General features: G+C 41.8%; 1 protein-coding gene across 3 annotated transcripts in view; it reads right to left on the minus strand.

Moving 5' to 3' along the window:
• Positions 1–21291, minus strand: part of rsrc1 (arginine/serine-rich coiled-coil 1) — a 120542-nt gene that overhangs the window by 94312 nt on the left and 4939 nt on the right. For all 3 annotated transcript variants that reach the window (XM_085430098.1, XM_085430096.1, XM_085430097.1), the window contains exons 3-4: positions 20073–20195; positions 3397–3606 (exon numbers count right to left, since the gene is read on the minus strand). In XM_085430098.1, the coding sequence (XP_085286224.1) occupies positions 3397–3606; positions 20073–20195 (333 nt within the window). The remainder of the gene's footprint in view (positions 1–3396; positions 3607–20072; positions 20196–21291) is intronic.

Below are 21291 nucleotides of genomic sequence, written 5' to 3' on the forward strand. Positions count from 1 at the left end.
GCACTCCTCTCCTATCACCCAGCAAGAAAACCTGGATGTAAATGAGGCTGGAGTGTAATAGTATGTGGGAGTGCGCAGGTGTTTGTGTTCAAGTGGTGAGGATCAGGGGCTTGCATAGACCCTACCCCCATTGCCATTAAAAAAAGAAGAAGAATGGAAATGGAAAAGGAAGAGGAAGTAGCTTCTCAAATTAGATACAGTAAAAAGGGAAAAAAATGTTTTACATATTCCTGAAGCATCTTGTTGCTTCTGCCTTACTTCTGCTGAAAGAGGACATGCTAGGCAGCTAAACTCCTGTGAGCATCAAGCAGATTTTGGACAGTTATAAGATCATATCAGCATCTGCAGGCATAAATGGCAGCCATACTGACAGCTATCCAACCTGTGATGTTGTACTATCAAAAGTCAAAATTAAGCTGAAAACATATCTTCCTAAAATCATCTCAAACACTATTTATCAATTTTAAAATGAAATGCCAACTCTTTATGCTGGAAATGCAAGACTGAAAGAGGCACTAATGTGCTTGGATTATGGAAATGTTCCAGTGTTTTTCCTTTTTGGAGAGATGTTTTGGATTATATAGGCCAATAATTGAAGTGTAATTTGCCCAGGTCACCAAGATCATGTCTCCTAGGAGACAGAGATGCCTTACAACAGCTGAATAAGTATGTAATGGGAGTATTTATAGTTGGTTTAGTAACTTGTGCCAGACTAATTCTCAGGCGTTGGTGTCTGTGAGAAGATTTTAGGGAGGCTTAATTGTAAAAACGATGTGGTCAAGGAGCAATGGGACAGTTACTGAGAGTTTATATCCAGAATTAAAACGTAACTTGATATGAACTGTCCAGTGTGTACTGGACACTTGGCGAATGAATATTACCAAGTAACTTATTGTACAAAGTATTTTGTATACCTCACTCTACGTCAGTGTCTTTGAACATCCTTGTTCTGTCTTGATGCTTTTATATCTAATTTTTAAAAAAAAATTAACAATTGCAATAGTCTATTGTAAAGTAATATCACATGTCTTGGAGAATAATGTCTTTAGTGTTAAATCTGAAGTTAAAACTCCCCACCCCCACAAAAAAAACAAAAGAATTAACAACTTGGAAAGAAAAGATGTTTATATTTTATTTGTAAAAGGGCAAAAAACTCTATCAACACCCTGATATCGTTAAAAAAACATCTTTAAAAACCATATACATGTAAAATGTAGAAGCTTTGTAAAGGTAGGATTTAGCACAGCGGTGCATTGCAACAGATTTCACAGTTGCACCTACTGAAGTGGGTGCTGATTCGATATGTCACGTCAGTTAGTGGGTCAGCGCCATATGTCGAAATTATTCAATCTTTAAACCTCCACAGGCTTAGGCAGTTTTGAAATAAATCAACACTGCCACAGGTGGAAATGCACACACACGCACACGCACAGACTTAACACAAATATGCACACAGACAAGCTAAAGCAGGGTCAGAGATAAAAGAAGAGATTCCTATCGATGCTAAAGGATATTGAAGCCTTAATAAGAAAATGGATAGAGTCTACTGGCCTTACATTTCACTGTTAGCTTTATTTGTTTTCCTGATACTGATCTAAGAAAGGCAATATGTAATGGCGGCAAATAAATGGGAGCACTTTTCCTTTAAAAGCAAATATCCAGTCTCTGGCCATACAGAGAAGTCTTAACACCCAAGCTTTTCACTGACGACCAACAAAAGTGATGAAAAAACAAGTGCTGAATACATAGAAATCCTTCAAAAATTGTTATTATCAACAAATACGACCCTATGATCTTTAATTCTAAATAAACATCTTGAATAACACATAAGTGTTTAACAATATTAGTGATCGTGCTTGTGTTTTCCTCAATGATGTCAATATATAATACTTCCTAAATACATAAAATCTGTTGTGCTAGCAAAGATATACATTTCCTCCTTTTCTTGGCATTTAACTCAGTTAATGAGATTCAGTACACGTGATTTCCAGCCACAGTTGTTCAAGTGCGTTACTTAACAAAAAAAAAGATAGAAAAGTTCTTAGATATACCATACAGCATTTCTGGTCTCTCACAGCCACTGCTACAGTGATAAGTTTCCTCATCTGAGTGCACAGTTGCATCAAGAACACATCTGAGGAATGGAGATTTTAGTCAGATCAAACAGTCATAAAATCAGAAACTGTCGTACGGCTATTACTGCATGTTTCTGTAAGGAAAAACCAATGAAAAGCCTAGAAAATACTCCCTCAAAGTGTTTCCTCCCAGAAAACTTTATGTGTTAAGTTTAAGCATAATATAAGCAATCCTTAAAACAAGAGTTTTGACAGTAACTGACAAATGCATCTGCTAATCTGCCAATGAGATCCTCAACTAATCATTTATCCGAAATTGAAAAGTGCCCATGATTGTTTTCTTAAGCTGAATATACTTGTTTATTATCAGCATTAAGGCTACATTTGCCATGAAATTTTCAGTCGATGAATTAATCAATTAATCGGCTTAAGGTTTTGTCGACTGTGAAGTAAATTCAGCCTGTCCCTGAGTTTCTAAAGTCTGGTAAGCTGATGTGTAGCACAACAGCTGCTCTGTATCACTCTTGGGATCCGCAGTTTAATACACACATCTGTGCCATTCAATGTGACAAGCAACAACAGAGTACCAGTTGTATTACAGTGGCCCCCAATCACATTAGAGAATGACGCGATGGGGGAGGGATATATCGGCAGACGCAAAGAGAAGCCTCTAAGGTAGTTATACCTGTAGTGGAGTGTACAACTGCTAACACTCTGAACCTGTTCCTCGTCTGTATTAGAGTCTTTAGTAGACATAAACTTGCAAGTGTAGATGTCCTTTGCTAACTTTCCTAACTTTAATAATAAGACACTCTTTTTTATTGTTTTTTTTTCCTGGCAGAGACAACAAAGACATTTGGAGGTGCATATAATCCTGTTATGTTTCTAGACTTATTGCTGCCGGGTCCAGAGGGTAAAAAGTGCAGTTAAAGACATCAGAAATCATCTGGTGACCAACGCATTCAGTAAAAACCGAACCTGTGCAACACTCCTAACTACCATCTATTTTTATATCACTGTGAGATTTTCCTCTTACAAGAGGGAACTATATCGCATTACATAGCCCGTGCTGCCTTGTGCTTGATGAGAAGGAGAAATGGAGAAAGAAAGGGAATGATGGATTGATGGATGGAAGGATCGAGTGATGGATGGACGGATGGAGGAGCTGAGACCGAGCTCCGCATTTATGTCCGTATTACACCAATCAGCATTTTCTGCTCTCCTGTGGTCCAGTAGAGTCGACAGTACCTAAGACTTATTAAGGTATCTTTGTGTCTACCTGTGCTGTCACCTCACATATAAGGGATAATATCCTACTTACCCCTTTTTCTCTGCCTTATCTTTACTCTTGTCCTTCTCTTTGTCCTTGTCTCGGTCCCGTCCTCTCTCCTTGTCTTTTTCCCTCTCCCGGTCACGGCCCTTGCGCCGGCTCCGGTCCCTGCTGTGGCTACGGCTCCTTTTGCGGCTGTGGGTACCTCGCCGGCTGCGACTGCCGCTCCTACTTCGAGACCGCCGGTGGCGAGAATGAGACCTAAAGCAGAGATAAGGAAAAGTTAAAGCAAATAAACCTCTGACATTTCTTTTCATTTCTGGCACAGTAATACGAAAGGGAAAGCACCTTTATTGTTTTAGCTACTCGCGTTCTGCCTTGTAAGTGTCTATATTTCCCAGAATGCCTTTTAATCACTAAATGCCTAATCAAATGTGGCTGAAACTGTTTCACACCAGAAAAATGTGGCAAGAGTAATATGAAATAGAAATAGGTACAATAGTAGATTCAGTTTTACTTTTATAGCGCCAAATCACAACAACAATCCCCTCAAGGATGTTTATACTGCAAGATAAAGACCTGACAATGTGAGAGAGAATATGCAGTTTTCAGAACTGAAATTCAAAGCAAACTGAAAACAACTATGGGAAATGACACCCAACACAGTTCAAGTTTTAGCAAATTGCGACTTTATGTTGCAATATAATGCTGAAGCATCCATGTCAATACTTCTAGGCTATATAAGCGACAGAGCGCCGATTCCCAGTTAACGTCATTCACATACAGCAGTGGACACAAGTGGATACAGGGTTCACAATTAAAACAGTTTTAAGTCATTACATTTGTTTGGCAATTTATTATAAAACTTCTTTACAGCTTTAATATATTTCAGCTGTTTTTATACGTGTAACAAAGCCAAACTATATTAGCTAAATTAATAGTTGTACTTTTCTACATATATAAAACAAAACTCCGTTGCTTATCGGTACGTTCGGTAGAGGATCGATTTAGTTCCATCCGAGCTACCAGGCTTTGAAACACTGGTGAAATTCCTGCATAGCAACACTTTGAGGCTTGCATCTGCTAAAACACAAAATGAAACTCTGAGATCAAATTTCACAGGAGCTGATAGATTCATCGTTCACTGGTCCACAGTAATATTAGTTATATACAAGCCCACACACTATAAACACACACACACACACGCTCACAGAAAAACCACACTGACATTTTAGAAATTGAGCCAATTAGAGGCTGGCTCAGAGGAAGACCTATCATTGGTATTGATCCTGACACTGGCCCTCTGGTCTCAAAAAGATTTGCAGTGGGAGATTTACTTTGTTAGCCATGACACACGAACATAAACACACTTACTTTGAACATACAGGAAAGGGAAAATTCAAAGTGTAATTTATATCCCAAAGACTTCGATGCATAAAGACAAGTAATACTGAAATATAAACTTATTGATGTGTCGCTGCATGTTCCTATCAAAACAGAAATGTGTTACAACTGTGTGCGTTTGTGTGTGTGCAGAGGGGAAAGAACATGATTTGAAACCCCAGTAGAAATCGGCAGCTGAGATGCCGTTATTTTCCATCATCTATCATTTTATTGATTTGTCTATAAAAACAGTCAAACCTGCTGTCCATGAGCTTTATTGCTTTCCCCCCTTTATTAGTTTGCAGTTTGGGACATCCAGAGCTGTCTCTCTCCCGACAGAAAACTAATCATTTTCTTCAGACGCCTGTCACCATCCTAACAGACAACACTCTGACAACTGTTGCAATCAATTAGGCCGGGGCGATCCTGATCACCGGAGAATCCCTGCTCTGTTTCTGTGCTCTATGTCTACACTTTCTCTCTCTCTCTCTCTTTTTAAACTGACACTGAAATCCTAAATGTTAGAAATAAATTCCACATCCCTCAAAAGTCCAACCAAACACTCCTGTTGGAAAAACTATTAACATATTGATTATTCTGCTTGTATTTGTTTTTTTAGATAAAAAAAATGTAGAGAATGGTGAAAAAATCCCCAAGGTGACACCTTTAATCTCAGAGTCAGCTGCATAACTACATAACATGTAACTCATGCACTGCAGTCAGCTACAACAGCCCCTGTGTGGTATAATTTTCCTGCCAAGCCATTCTCATCGCATCTGCAGATCAGAAACTAAAGCAGTAACCTGGGGTGATTATCAAAAATAATTGTTATGATACATCCTATTCATAGGTAAAGGTGAGAGCAGTCTTCAGTTCCAGGCATGGTGATTGGCTTGTTAAATATAGCCTTTACTGGAACTATGATTCAGCCAGTCAGGGAATCACTTGTAAAGAAAAAAGAAAAATCTTGCACTTTTTGGGGGGTATGGAGTCTCCAAGAGAGATAATCCATCATGGCCCTGACTGACCTTGGAATGAGTGAATATATGTGTTGACAATGCATGCGTATGTTTTTAATCAGCAGTACATGAGGGGAAATACAACAGAGCCGCAGTGTTCCAAGTCCAAGTCCTATATTTACAGCCAAGCAAATTGTGGTCAGAAGCAGTAGATGCAATAAACAGAACTTCCCTCTTTCCCTCTCCCTCTATTTCTCTGTCTCTGTCTCCCATTCCCTTCCTCCCTCTGATGGCAAAGAAAACAGCCCACTTCTGGGGTGTGCAGCAAATTAAATTTACTGTAGTTAATAGAGTGAGCCTATGCTGCTAAATGTCAATTTCCTGACCAAGTCCTTCCCCTTGGAGAATGATTAGCTAATTTAAGGCTGGGGATAAATGGGCTAATGCAGGACACACACAGATAAACAGCCACAGTTGGACCCCATTCCAAGCCCTTCCCCTGCTTTACATTTTATTGGCCTTATTATCTCCAGGGAAAATGGGTCCCCCTATGACCTAAACATATTTTCATTTCTAATAAAAGGCCCTTGCTGGTTGCCCCCATGTGCAGACCTCCTCCCTCCACACACGCGCGCGCACGCACGCACGCACGCACGCACACACACACACACACGCGCACACACACTCCCCCCTTGCAGCCTCCTTTCCTCCATTCCTTCCTCGTTTCATCGTCCAATCCATTAAATCGAAGCTCTGCAATTGGCTGGGACCATTTTCCTGGTGAATTATCAATAGAGTAATTATGCTCCATGTTGGGAGCTGGGCTGAAGCTTATCGCCGCTGACCCCCCAGCGCGCGCCAGGATATGATCCCTCACCACAGCCCATTGGGGTAATTATGTGGTCGGGTGTGAAGCTGGATGGTGTTTTACCTTTATCTGTATTCTATTTCTGTTTTCACTGAAAATTGGACATTAATGGCAGCTACGCGATACCACTAGTGTCAGATACAGGTGAACGCCTCCAATGGAATCTGACCCGAGTCGAATCATTATTCACGGTTCGCAGTGTACGGACGAGCAGCACATGAACCCCCCACACAAACACAGAAAAAGACCAATCATCCGCACTGTTCGTTTAACCTTATCTGGCACCTGTTTGAGCAGACGCGATGGACATTCACACAGTTTCCTCTCCTTTCTTCCCAACCTCCATCCTCTGCTGGGAATACAAAAAGTTTGCGTCCGTGGTGTTTTGTTTTGTTTTTTTTCCCCCCCTGTAGAAGAAAACACCAACACAACATCTCGTCTCCTCGGTAACACCACGAGTGTCGCACCTGTCCATTACCCCAGTGCAGCAAAGCAGTGATTAATGGCAGTATAACTTTAACTATATCACATTTCAGAAGACACTGTTTCCCCTGTTTGACCAGCGATGCATTAAGAGATAGACATGCAGTATAAAAATGACCATCTCCGTTTTCTTGCAAGATACTGTATTTAAGAGGGCACGAGGGAAAATGATTGATCATTGTAACTTTTAATTTGCTTATTCCCATCACCGAAGGCTTGCTAGAAATGTGTCAGGGGAATGAAATCCTGCCACACTTCTAAACTAGCATCCAGGCCAGCCTTATTTAAAGATTAGTGGTTTTTCTGGAACTTTGTGTAATAAAGCATCTTCTATTTTAAGCTAAAAATAAGTGACATTTGAACACTTTGTCATCTTCCTAAAGATGCAACAAAATGATTAGCTTTTATTAGCTTTTTATATCATCATTAAAATGAGTTTGTCTTGTTTTACGCAGAAATTTAAACATCAACAATGCACTCCGAAGGGGCAGCTGAGCAGATGTTAATGATGATATTTATGATATGACTTTAAAAATGATTTGTGGCATATCAGATGAAACAGAAACGATAGGCTATTCATTATTAACTGGGACCTGCTTGAAGGAGGAGGGGGGCACATAAACTTAAAAATCCTTATTTATTCAGACAGCATGATCCAGAAACAATAAAAAAGCAGGACCTGACACCAATATCCAAACTATGTCTGACCTAAACTGACATAAAAACAGCATAAATAAAAAAGATAAAACTTATTGTAATAACTTGTAAGTCATTTTTAAACACCACAGAAAGACCGATTTTTGAAAACCTCAACTATTACAATAAAAACAGAATATTATTGCATTGCCTGGGAAATGTATTTGACTAGAAAATGGGAAAAATTTAACCTATTAAGTTAACGGTAAAGCACTGGATTTAAGTACTCTACAGCCACACACACACACAGAAGAAAAAAGCTCGCTAGTCGACTTTTCCGAGCAATAGACAGATTGAAAAAGAAACAGGCCTATTGAAAGCGAGACGATCCATATTTGAAGAACTTCATTAATGCACTGTTCCCCGCCGAGTTATTTCCAGTGACAGAGCACACAGCAGCAGCTTCATGTTCAAGTTAAAAGTCACTTTTCTTTTCTTTTTTTATACAATTTCAATGTGTCTAAAAGCACCTTGAGTGAGCAATGTGCATTTCCTGCTGCCAAAAGACGTGGAAAACAGCTGTTCCTGCCCGACGCTGCCTGCTGAATGGAATGCAAATATGTTAACCATCCAGAATTTATTACTTTTGAGTGCTCTTCAAACGCAACGGCAGACACAAGTTTAATTTATGATATTCCTCTAATTATGAGAGCTGTTGAAATCATTTCCCAAGCTGCTTCCTCCTTCCAAGCAGCCACAATATCTGTTCCCTCGGTTCACAGTACACGCACAGATGCACACACTCAGACGGATTCAGTCATCCACTGTGCACACCCACACAGAAACATAAATATACATACACACACACTAGCACACAAGGAATCGCTGCAAAGTAGCTGATTGTGAGCACAATTAACACAGCAAAGACGGAGCATGAAAGATTCACAGAAATGTTTTTTCTTCATTCCGCTCTGCTTCATAAAAGCAAAGTTTAGATTTGTCATAATCTTCAGTTTGCTTTTAATTTGGCAGTCGTCAACACAAACGTCTGCAATGCCCTGCTACGCTGTGAAACAGAAATGAGACCCCATGCAGGCCACCCACTCACTATCTCCCATACACACCCAAACACACACACACGGCTACAGCCACAAGCCACAAGGTCAAGTCATTTAGCAGAGTTCAAAGGCCTTCAAAGATCCCTCAGATCTATATGAACCTAAACGGCCAGCCAACGATGAGAGAAAAGATGACTTTCTGCAGCAAGATACAGTTTCCATGTGTGTGCACGCATGCTTCTATGCCCATGTATGTGCATGTGCTGCTGGGTGCTTGTGTGTTGATTACCCACAGTCTTCACTGTCACATATGCGCAGTGTCACTCAGCCTCTACGTCGCAATCCTAAACTTGGCCGTCTGGTGTGCACTCGCAACCTTTGACCTCCTTGCAGCCGCAGCTTGACATGACACCCATTAGCAGCTGGAGCTGGGGCTGGCCCAGCCACTCGCTTTGACACAAGGTCAAGTAGAGGTCACGCTCAGACTAGGTGCTAACTCGCCAACTCGCTCACAGCCACTCACGCAATTGAAACCCACTTTTTTCTCCCCCTCTTTCCAAATCCATCACGGCTCGGAACAATTAGCTACGCTGAATCAGAGTTGTTTTGGATGTCGCCGTCCCCATCGGTAAGGAGGGAGAGAAAAGTAGAAGGACAAACAAGGAAGAGGAGAAAGGACATGGAGCAAAAGGTGAAGGACAGCAGGAGGTTAAGGAGGGAAAAGAGGGGAAACGATTTTTTAAAAAGTTGGAAAGTCAAGAACAATCAGAGTTTAAAAAAAAAAAAAAAAAAAAAACCCGAGGAAGAATGAAAAAGAAATTGGGAGAAGACGGAGCAGACAGCCGTACTTCACATCAAGCTGGCTCCAATTAGCAGGTGTGCTCTCAGACGCTCACTCTCCCTCTCTCTCTCTCTGGTCAGGGAAGATGTATTTTTCTGCCTTTTATACGCATGTATTTATGAAGTGGTAGGAGATCTGAGGGCCCTTAGCATAACAGCCTTTTATTGTTTAAATGTGGACTGCTCGGCCCCGTGTGCTTAAGTGATTTAGGAACCTCACAACTCCGGTATAAGAAAAATCATAAACGCTGAGACAAACCATGTGGGTGGACTGTAAAAGGCACAGAGGAACGGGCCGACAAAAAGCAGACACACATTCCACTACTAAAGGGAAACTACACTTAATTAAACACCCAAGACACAACTGGAACAGTGCCCTGTAAAAAACATGGAACTATTAGTTTCGCCTCTTCGGTGGAATAACATAAAGTTGTCTTCTAACAGAACAGAGACTTGTCTCATAAAGAAGTTTCTAAAAATCTTTTTTTTATAAACCGCTGTCGAGATTGAACAAGGAGAGGAGAGAAACACTGGAAGAGAGATCAAGAAATGAATAGAAAGAGAAAACACTCGTACCCTTCGAGGAAACCCCCCCCCCCAATTCTGTCACTTCACATAATCTACATGTCCTGTGCATTGAACTAGAAGTAGGAGAAGTATGATTTTCCCCCCTTTACTGCTCACAGACAAACACAGAACTTTATGACTCGAGAACTCGAGACGCTCCAGTTTCGTAAACATTGAGCAGAAAAATATACAAACATATAGACCAGCTCTGGTGAAAATTTAGTTTAGTGTATATCATAAGTCAATTTTTTATACATGCGGCATGCTAAGTATATGGCTTTTATATCTAAGGGAATTTCACTGTTTGAGGACATTTCATATCTTTACATTTTATGTTATTTAAATCTAAAGATAAAGATATTAGAATTCACGTTTTTAAAAAAAAAAGTTTGCAAGTTACTGTGATGGCATGAATGTCATTCTTTACACATCTGCAGTGCCACGCTTTGTGTCAATATCCCACCAAGTTTATAGAGAAATCTGCCCAACTTCCACTCCAACAAAACCGTTGACTGCATTTAGAATAATTACATTTCCCAGCTTTTATTTAATGCCAAAATCCCAACGTCAAGTTCTCTGTTCAACCAGTCACAGAAATGCTCTGCTCCTTTGTTCAACCAATCACACGACAGTTGGCCACGTATCCTTTGGCTGATCCATCTATCTCCACTTCCTCCTCATGTCCTCGACTGTGCCAAAACCCAAATGGATACATAGAGCAAAAAAAAAAAAAAAAAAAGGAAGACAAATTTCAAATAGAAAACCTCATGCGCATGCTGAGAAAGTGTTTCATTACTTTTAAAAAGATTGTCAAGGTTTCAGTCAAGGCGCACATGATCCTCGTTTCATTTCTCTGCCATTCTCTCTCATTTTTCTTCTCTTTTTCCACAAATAAATTACCAAATGTGTGAGTGAAACCACGTGCGTGTGTGTGCGGTTGCTTTGCTTGTCCAAAGAGAACTGACAAGTGCAGGCAGTCGATCCATTAGCTGGCAATTTGCTCTTAAGTTGTCCGGGTTGGGGACGGGGGCGAGGGCGGTGGGGGAAGAAGGGTTTTTTGGCAAGACAATGCACATGACTCTGCTGAGGACAAGTTAAGTGAGGTGCTCACACACATAATCCTAGGCCATCACTCAAACACCCCTTTAAGACATGCACTCTTACGCACAGCCTAAATGGAAATCAGTGGCCCAATAACGAAAACAAAAGCCTGTTGTAAAAAATTTGGATGCATCTAATAATGTTAAAAAATCATTATAGTATAAACAGGGCCATGCCAGCAAACTTGAAACTATATGTGTTTACATATGCATCCTCCAAGTTCAAGTGTCCATATGGCCGGAGTAGGCACACAACGAGAGTACAAGGTAAACACGGCTGACTGAGGTTTGTCCATGCATGCTCTCTGAGCTCAGGTCTCCATGGACTGGCTCAAAACCTGGCCAGTGAATCTCACACACACACACAGAGCACATAAACATACCTCCCGTCCACCCTCCCTCCCTGTGTGTGTAGTATGTTTAAGCGTGAAAAGAAGAACTGTGGACAGACGGTGGCGTTTATGTGTGCATAAATTAAGAGCAGAAGCTGTTAATTAAAAGGGGGGGGAAATACGCAGGGATGAAATAAAACTTTGCTAATCGACTGCTTGGCAAGGTGACCTCCGAGTGCGTCGGCCATCGTTCTAGGACCTGCTGTCCTGCTGGGCGAGGGGCACAGGAGGGCAATGTGCAGGTCTGACTATGAAAAGAAGACAATCGGGTAGAGCGCCCCTCTTCTCTTTGCTCTCTCGCTCTCTAGCAATGCATCTCTAGCTCGCTCTACCCTCCTTCTCCGCCCAGAGCGTTATTAGACCCAGAGCTCCGCTGCGGCTCCAAACAGCTCAATGACAACACACAGGGCCTGCCAATTAGAAATAATTAGACAGTCATTTCAGTGGCAAGTCTTTTTAAGTGCATATATAACGATGCAATGATGCTTATTAGCCGGCCTGAGCCGGCGAGGACCAGGGCCTCAAACGCTTTGGTGCTGGAGAAAATAATTATGCCAGTGATCACAAAGCGAGCTGCACATCTCTGTACTTCACCTCCACGCGTTTCAAAAATCCACTTCATTAGCTCCCGTAATTAATCCTCCATTAATTGCAGGAAAAGCCCAGTTTACCTCCCTTCGTTTCTAATTATCATCTTATAAATAGTTATGGTTCTAATTAATGTGTTCATTAGGCAGGATATTTCTCTCAAAGCCTCGCTGGGAGCCAAAGGTCCGGCTCAGCTCTCTCTGAAGCCTAACCAGCCAGAAGGTGAGGCCATCCTGCCTGCATTTGCTTTTATTTTACTACATTCAACCTCCTAATTGGCATTTAAAACCCAATTTGGAAGAACTTCAAGAAGCTTAAATAGGAGAGAGAGACAGAGAAAAAGCAGGAAGGAGAGTGAGAGAGATACATTTGGTGTTCATTTTCCTATGCCAGAGCTAAAAGCGTTTCTGTCTCCGTCTTTCTCTCGGTCTGGCCAGACGGATGAGGCTTTTCACTGTCATAAAGTGAACACAATGAGGGCTGATTGCATGTTATTAGTGTTTGGCATTTCAGTGGTTTTATTTTCAAAACAGCAAATCTGTTTCTCTACCCAAAAAAATAACACTGGAAATGACATACTTCTACTGAGTTTCAGTCATCAAAGAACTAAATCGTGTCTTTGGTATACAAACAGAAATTAACTTTAGGCTGGTGTCTATGATACCTAATTAACCCTGAAGACTTTCACTGGCAGAGGTGCAAAACAATACAAAACCTTCTCAATTATTACAGGTATGATCTTGAAACTGTATCCTCATTTTATCATTTTGCATTTACTTTTTTAAGACAAGACTATAAACTTGAAGATTTTAAACTGTAATGCTATTAATACAGTTATTTTGGGTACTTGTATCACTCATCCTCAAATATGATGTTGCTCGGCACAAATTATATTGATTTACTGTATGTTTTATGTCTCCAGTATATATATATTAACATAAAATGTTAATTTGTGTTTATAACTTCTGCTCCTGGGCATCACCGCTGCTTCCCAGCAAGAAGGTCCTTGGTTCAAATCCACTGGCCGGCTCATGCCTCTGTGTGGAATCTGCATGTTGTGCTTGTGTGTGTGTTCTCTCCAGGTATTCTGGCTTCCTCCAACAGTCCAAAGACATGCATGGGGCTAGGTTAATTGGCAATGCTAACTGGGCTGTAGGTGTGAACGCAAATGGCTGGAATGGTGAAAGGTTTGACTGCAATAAACAGGCGACCTGTTCACGTGTACCCAGCCTTCACCCTATGACAGCTGGGATAGGGTGATAGGGTGTCCAGCCCACCCACACCCTGAAACCAAATTGGATAAGCTGAACAAAATTAATGGATGGACTTTTACTCAGTTTTAGCTGCTTCAAAACAAACGTGTTGAGTGACCTTCAGAGAAAACCGATTATTAGGACATAAATGCTGTCAATTTAAAAAAAAACAACAACAAAAAAAAAAAACATACTAAAAGCTAATAACATCACAGCTAAGATAAAAAGATATTTTATTTTCCCAAATAAACCATTCAAATTTTGCATGTTCGTAGTGATTAGGGACAACAGTTGGTGTGTTTTATATTGAAAATCTCGATAGGTACTAGTGGTTAAACAGGCAGTTAGTCCAATTGTACTAATAGTGCCTTCCTATGTGATGATTGGAGTTTTAGGGAAATACAGAATTTCCTCATTTTACAACCATACTAATGAGAATGAGTATGAATGTTCTTTTCTAATTTTGAAGTAACTTTCTGCTTTGAACCCAGATCAATGTGCTCAAATGATTTCTGACATAATGATTAGGCGACCGAGATATTCCTCTTTGCCCTCTATGAACTGACATGAAAAAAATGTTAAAAAATGTTTAAACTACATTTTCCAACCGCCGCTACAACGTAACAAGCTTTATGTGTCATTACTACCCATTTGTTTAGCAGACGGATAATATGAGTAAAGGGACCAGTCTGTGCCGTCTGTGATGTTAAACTCGTCTTTGTTTAGGACCATCGAATTTTTGTGCGTGTGCGCGAGTGCAGACTACAGCTAGGTTTCTACCCAGGGGAGTGGGCTAGTGTGTTGTGAGCCTGCAGGATGGAGGGGTGCGATGGAGAGGGGGGTGGCTTGGCAGAAGTGAAGGGGAGGGTGAGTAGGAGGGGGGTTTCCTCTGGCAGTAGAGGGGAACACTGCTTGCGGCGAAGCGGGGATGAAAGAGGCTGTCTGTGTCAGTCACTTATTCCTCCCTTTGGTAAATAAAGGTTTCTGACAACAAAGCCGAGCAGCGCTTGACTGGCCTTTACAGCAGATAAATAAAAAAGACAACACAGAAAGAGAGTAAGACAGAGAGAGGGGGGAAAAGAGAGAAACACAACAACAAACGCGTTCAGATCTCATGACGCATGTTGATTTTTATGGAGTAGAGAAGACGTAGCTGAACTAAACCAGGTCATCTTTCAGTTTAAATCAACACTTTGCAAGTCCGGTAATAGGGGAAGAAGGAAAAAAGGGCTAAATGTCATCCTGAGGAAAGGGGAGAAGAAAAGCTGTTGAGAGTCTATGGGATAACAGACAGACGGATGGAAAAAACAGCCAGAAGCCTGCTCTTAAATTCCAGTATAAGACCCACTACAACATTGGGAGAACACAAGTGAGATTCTGTACCTTGAAGAAGAAAAAGGATGTAAGGATTGTTAGCAGTCTTCCTCATTTTATTTTGTATCCATCAGCCACACAATTTACCCCTTATGGCCAACTTATAAAAGCAAAATGTCAGTGTGTTTTTGAGGAAATCGGATTTCACATGTCATTTCCTCGAAACACACTCGGGCTCGTTTCCCTCATGAAGCTAGCGACACCCAAAACCACCTGCTACTTCTCGCTCACAGACACACTCTAAACTGTGCAAATAAAAATATATGTCGGAGAAAAACGCAGAGAAAAATTCCCACCCCGCCACCTGACAGGGGAATTGCTGATCCAGGTGCAATGAAAGCTGGGAGGCTTCACTTCAGCTTCCCCACAATAAAGTTGCTGATTTTCCTCCTCCCTCTTCTGTCTACTTGCACTCAGCTGCCCCACCATCCACTCCTCCCTTCTGCTCCTCACCTCGGCGCTCCCTGTTCCAAGCTGCCTGGATGACCTTGTACACACTCCGTGTCAGTGCAAGGCAGAAAAAGCTATCTAGCAGATGTACGACACCTCATCTTATACGGGAGAAAATTGCTGAGTGAAATAAATACCAGGCCATCGCTCAACCTTTGCACGTACACGTGCACACGCCTGGAGTGCTTCTGTGATCTCCTGTGCAGAAAACAGAGCTCATGTTATGGTCTGTAACATCCAAATAACCTAGTTCTTCCAGTCTTGCTGGAGAAGTTCCACAATGAGGTTCCAATCGTACCGCTGTCTGTGATATTTACAAACACAAAGAAAGCCATTTGGAAATCATCAATCTAATACTCCCACAATCTTAAATTAATCTGAGTGTAGCCATCGATTTGACTTCTGAATCTCGTCTACTACAGACCTGAATAGGTCAGCGTTTTGATATTTTAACCCGTTTCATTATCGATCCACATTGTTATTCCTCCAAAATGAAAAGCTTTTGCTGTTGCAACCGAGCCTGGACATGCAAAAGTAGTTCAGTTTCTTTCTGAGTACTCCTTTTAACAGGAACACTCGAGGCTTACTTTAAAAAAAATCAATACAACCCAAAGATATGAAAACAAACTCTGTACAATTACTGATTATTATTTCCATCTTCGGCAAGTTTAAAATGCACTTATTCATTTACTAATAGCTGAAATACTATCCAAAGGTGGTGGAGATTAAAATCCACCTACACCTCTAAGGTGCTCCAATCTAGTTTTACTGACCAATCGAAGCACTTTATACTACAAGGTGCATTTAACAATGCATTCAGTTATTCTATAAACTTTCAGTTCTTTTATTATTTCACAAGCATGACCAATTTAACGTGCAGGTCTTTAGAGTGTGAAAGGAAGCTGGAGTACCAGCCAAGAAACCACGTAGGCACAGGAGAACATGCACCTCTCACATGAAAGGATCTAGATGGGGTTCAAAGCAGGAACCTTCTTGCTGTGAAGTGACCGTTGTAACCATTGCACCCCTGTGCTGCCAAAGATATGCATGTTCAGTTTATTAGTCATTCCAAACTGGCCACAGGTGTGAAAGTGAGTATGAATGATTTCAACAGACTGGCAAACTGTGCCATATAAGAGCTAGGTTAAGCTCCACCCCTCATGACTGCCCTGAACTGAATAAGCTGAAAAAAAATGGATAGACTTTAGATTTGGAGTCATTTTCCTGCTTTAAGCAAGCATCGGTTTGGAACTCATCTTGACATGTGTGAGAGTCTGAGACAATCCTAACTCTGGTCAGCGTAGCATAGCACTTTAGATGGTGTGTTTATATCTCGCTACTACTAGGAAAATGACTGCTAATTAGAGGTCTCACTCACCATATAATTATGACAGCAGTGATGAAGTCACTCTGTGCTAGCAGGGCTAAACCCTGACGCTAGCACTCTGCGTTGCTAGCTCAACACACCCTGAAATATTAATGGGGAAAATGTAAGCATTACCATGTGCCCTCCAGTATATGCTCACCTACGTGTGAATAGCTAACATTACCCGAAATGCTCAGCTTCCTTTTGATGGGTCAAGTGGTGGATTTGACGCATGAGACATTCCTCCTCATCTTCCAACGGCCCTCTAAAGCTAACTGTTGTCAATGAAAGGCTGACAGAATGACTGACTGCGCCACACACATTTAACCCCTGCTGTGGCCGCCCATGAAAGCGGACCACACCGATGCTCCGTTGAGCTCACCTAAAGACGTTCCTGTGATCCGACTGTGATGATAGGCCATGTCGCCTTTGTTGGACTGGGTATGCATCAGATCACTCTACTCTGCTGCTGCCATGCTCCACTCTGCTCTCCCCCAGTGGACTAGGCCGTGACACTCCCCCTCATATTCACGCAAATCTGCACATACATGCATTCTCTCAATCAGCCTCACACATGTTCACTTGACAGCGTGCTCACAGGAAGGCACGACACACACCCACAGAGCCTGATATGCCTGCTCACATCAAAGAGAATAAACATTAATGGCAAATAGGTAATCTGCTCCTCTTGTCTGTTTTACATTTCAGGGCTAGATTGACTGCCTCTGGGGGACCTGGCCCTTCTCTGATTGAGGGCAGGAAAAAAAAGAAGAAAAAAAAAGAGTGTAAAAGAGAGGAGAGGAGAAGGAAGCAACGATAGATGTAAACACATGATAGAGCGTTATTCTTATTTCATGTATCTCTTTATTTTTTATTTATACAAAGGGGATTGAAAAGGAGGTAATAAAATTCCTTCACTTCAACCCACGATGGCCCACTATGGTCCTAATCTTCTCCCCAGCAATATTCCAATGCAGACATTATTATTCTTATTTCTTCTGAATAATATCCCTCTCTTCTCTACACTGGGGCTCACTTTTGTCTTTCCACTTTATTCCTCCCCCTGTTTTAGGATCTTCTCTGCTCTATCCCTCGCCTGGAGAAACTCAGCCTATTCTCTCCACACTTTTTCATTCCCTTCTAACTTCTGAACCCCTCTCTCCATCTTCTCCTCCAGTCAGTGCTCTCTGTATCTTCTTACTCTTCTGCTTCACATGCTGAAGGAGGTTCCAGGTTGGTGTGGCCAGGGTGGGGGGTGGGGGGGTTGGCAGGCAGCACCTCATATCCTATCTGCGTATCAATCATGAGCTGCTGTCCATGCAATCCTCCTCTGATCCATCAGCCAGCCTCTCAGGGAGCTCAGGCAGCCTCATCCCGACGCGCGCACGCGCACACACACACACACACACACACACACACACACACACACACACACACACACACACACAGCACTGACTAATAGCAGTCAGGGCACCTGTGCACACATCAACCTGCTTTCATTTCACAACCCCCAGCTGCTGTAAAATATGCAGTGTCCCACCAAAGTCATGCACAGCGCAGATGCAGCACTTCTGATAAATACAGACGGAAGAATAGTCACATAATTTCTCCACAACTGCTCAAATATCATTTAGCTTCGCTGTCAATTAAATTAAATATTATGCTCTAGATTCATTCTTAAATTGTGTGGTTGATAAAAGATTTAAAACAAAAAAATCAAATTACTATTTTTTGCCAATCAATCATTTCATCACTTCTGCTCTTTTCCCATTTATTACTAAAGAAAACTGCCACTGGATTCTTCGAACGCTAACACAGGAGCACATGTGCCCGTGTCAACTTCTGCAGACACAAATTGTAGCTGCCATCACTTAACTGCATAAATTTAATCATCATTGCCATCATTTTGCACATCTCCACCTCTAACACCGCCTCAACCTCATAACGCCCCACCACGCACTCCCACCAACACCAGCCCGGCCCAGCCCACCTGCTCCTCGCTTACCGCTAAGCCGATTACACAACGCAACCCTCCTAATCACACTGCAGCGTTTGTAAACACCGATGTCATCGACTGTAGTTCTAAATCTCCCAAATCCCTTCCACCTTTCATCTCACACCACACCATTTTCAACTGATGTTTTAATCACCAGTGGTGCTGTGAGTGACTGCCACTGTACCGCAGAGAGCAGCGAGAGAATGTGTGAAAAATGTTTGGCTGAATTCTCCCAATAAATGGCCTCAGCGTGCAGTCAAACACCGAAATTCGCTTATTCCAAAAGCCTGTGAGCATTACATCGGAGAGTTGAAGTGTGGTGCCTTTTCATGGCGCAATCAACCACACGTGTCAGAACATCCCTGTTGCATCATCCCTTCATCCTGACACCTCTGTAATCAAGATATTAAAACACTTTTTCCTTTGTGATTAAAATGATCTATGCTCTCCCCCGCAGCCATACACAAGTAAACAAAGGGCCTTGCTTGCGCATATATTATGACAACCTTTTCTTCAAATGTGCGTCTGTGCATGTATTTATGCATTTGTTTGTGTGTGTGTGTGTGTGTGTGTGTGTGTGTGTGTGTGTGTGTGTGTGTGTGTGAGTGAGTGTGAGGAAGGGATTTAAAAACAGCACAGTTTACTGGTTCATTAGCACCAGATTAGCTATGCTAATGACATGGACCACCACACAGAGACTTTCTCTTTATGTTTCTGAAAGGGACACGGGACTGTGAGTGTGTGCATAGTGTGGTGCAGCCGTGTACACATTTGTCACGTGAATAACTTTTTTTTTTAAAGGAGCAACAACATTAATAATCATAATTCAACAAAGTATGTACCACTAATGACGGTTTAATGGTGCTAATGAGTGAAAGGAGAGGTGCTTCCAGAAAAGGGTTTGGCAGGCAGACTGGAGTGGTGCTGCATGTGACCTGCTGTCTCTGCGTGTCACAGTCTCATTAATACTCATGCAGTAAGACGGATAGTCGGAGCAAACGGAGACACAACTAGATGCACACGCAATACAGTAATTCAGACCTAAAACATAAGTTTCCATGTGCTTCCATCTGATGACATAAGACATAAATATGAAATGATGTGTTGTTTAGACTACAATAAACTTTCAAAAAAATGTATTTTTCTGTAATAAGAAAAATCTGCAATGGCATTCCTTGCACTGATTTGTAATACAAACACCCTTAACCTTTCCAAGCTTCCCCCCCCACCCCCAAACCAACTTTTAAAATGATGTGGGTACCGTCTCTCTCACTCCTTTTCTCCAAGCGTGACTAAAACTTAGACAATCTGACTTTAAAATCCTGTTAGGAAACTTCAAGTGACTGGAAATAATACAGCAGTTTGAGGGATTAAGCAGAATGAGCAGAATGAATAATGTCCACGATGGTGCTACCTCCTGTCCCGGCTGCGTGACCTGTGTGAACGGTGGCTCCTCCCTTTGTCTCTCTCTGCGCTTCGACTCCTCCTCCTGCGAGATGAACTGTGAGACGAACTGCTGCTGGAACGTCTTCTCCTCCTGGGACAGGAAAAAAAAAATACACACATACATTTAATCTTATTATAGAATCTTTAAAAGCAGATCAATCATACAGGAGTATGATTATACAACTAATCATTGTTCTGGAGTTCAAAAAAAGAAAAACTGCACAAATTTGTCCTGAATGCTTAGGGTGGTTAATAGAGGGAGGGGGGGGGGGGGTCATTCAGCTGTATTGTTTAGTTTCTCACAGTTTACTTTCCACAAAAATCAAAGTCTTACCATTCCCGTAAAAAGTCTCTCCTCACTTCACCCTAATGCTCCACTACGTCAAGCACATTTTTCTGTGTTCATTTTCCCAGTGGACAAAAACTCAGAAAGCACCATCTAAAATTCTTCCCTCTTCTAAAAAAGTGGATATCGTGTCACTACTTTATTTTGCTGTTATGTTTAAGAGAAAACATACCCACACGATCCAGAAAACGTAGCTTGTTATCAGAATCACAAGCAGCTAGTGTGCATTAGTGAATGCTCTGGTCCAAGGCCCAGAGCTGCAGAGCCATGCAGGATGCCTTACAGTTCCTCCACAGGGGCCCTTTAGTTCTCTGCTGCTCTTTAATGTGGCTACAGCAGCGTGTGCAGCGTCTATTTTCCAAACACCGCTCACACTGAGTTCCTATTGATATCATGTAGCAGGAGTCATTTATGGGAGTGAATGTAAATGCTGAAACAGCCCCACGCCCGATACTGCAAACACTTTGTGCAATATTCATTATTTAAAACATCTTCTTTTGTTTCACCAGAACCAAAAATAACCAAATCTTTAATACACATGCCCCCCCCCCCCACAAAAAATCCCTCTCTCAGTCCTGTGGGAGCTCTGCTAGATAGAGAAGGAGAGAAGAAAAAGGCAAGCAATACAAATAACACAGAGGCTGAACTATCAAACCAGATTTGTACCACTTAGAGAAACCCAGCAAAGATCTATTAGTATTCTAAAGGCTGGATCCCAAGAGCGGGGCCTTATGAAATAACTTCCACAGCCCTGCACAACCACTTCACACACTGCACAGAAGAAGCACACAGTAGTGAGATGGGATTATTTGGAAGGAGGGGAAAGCTCACACATTTTCAC

The sequence above is a fragment of the Copadichromis virginalis genome, linkage group LG14 (genome assembly GCF_057382275.1).
Source record: "Copadichromis virginalis isolate Kocher_CV1m ecotype Utaka linkage group LG14, C_Virginalis_male_GT1.1, whole genome shotgun sequence".
In the NCBI taxonomy this organism is placed as follows: Eukaryota; Metazoa; Chordata; class Actinopteri; order Cichliformes; family Cichlidae; genus Copadichromis; species Copadichromis virginalis.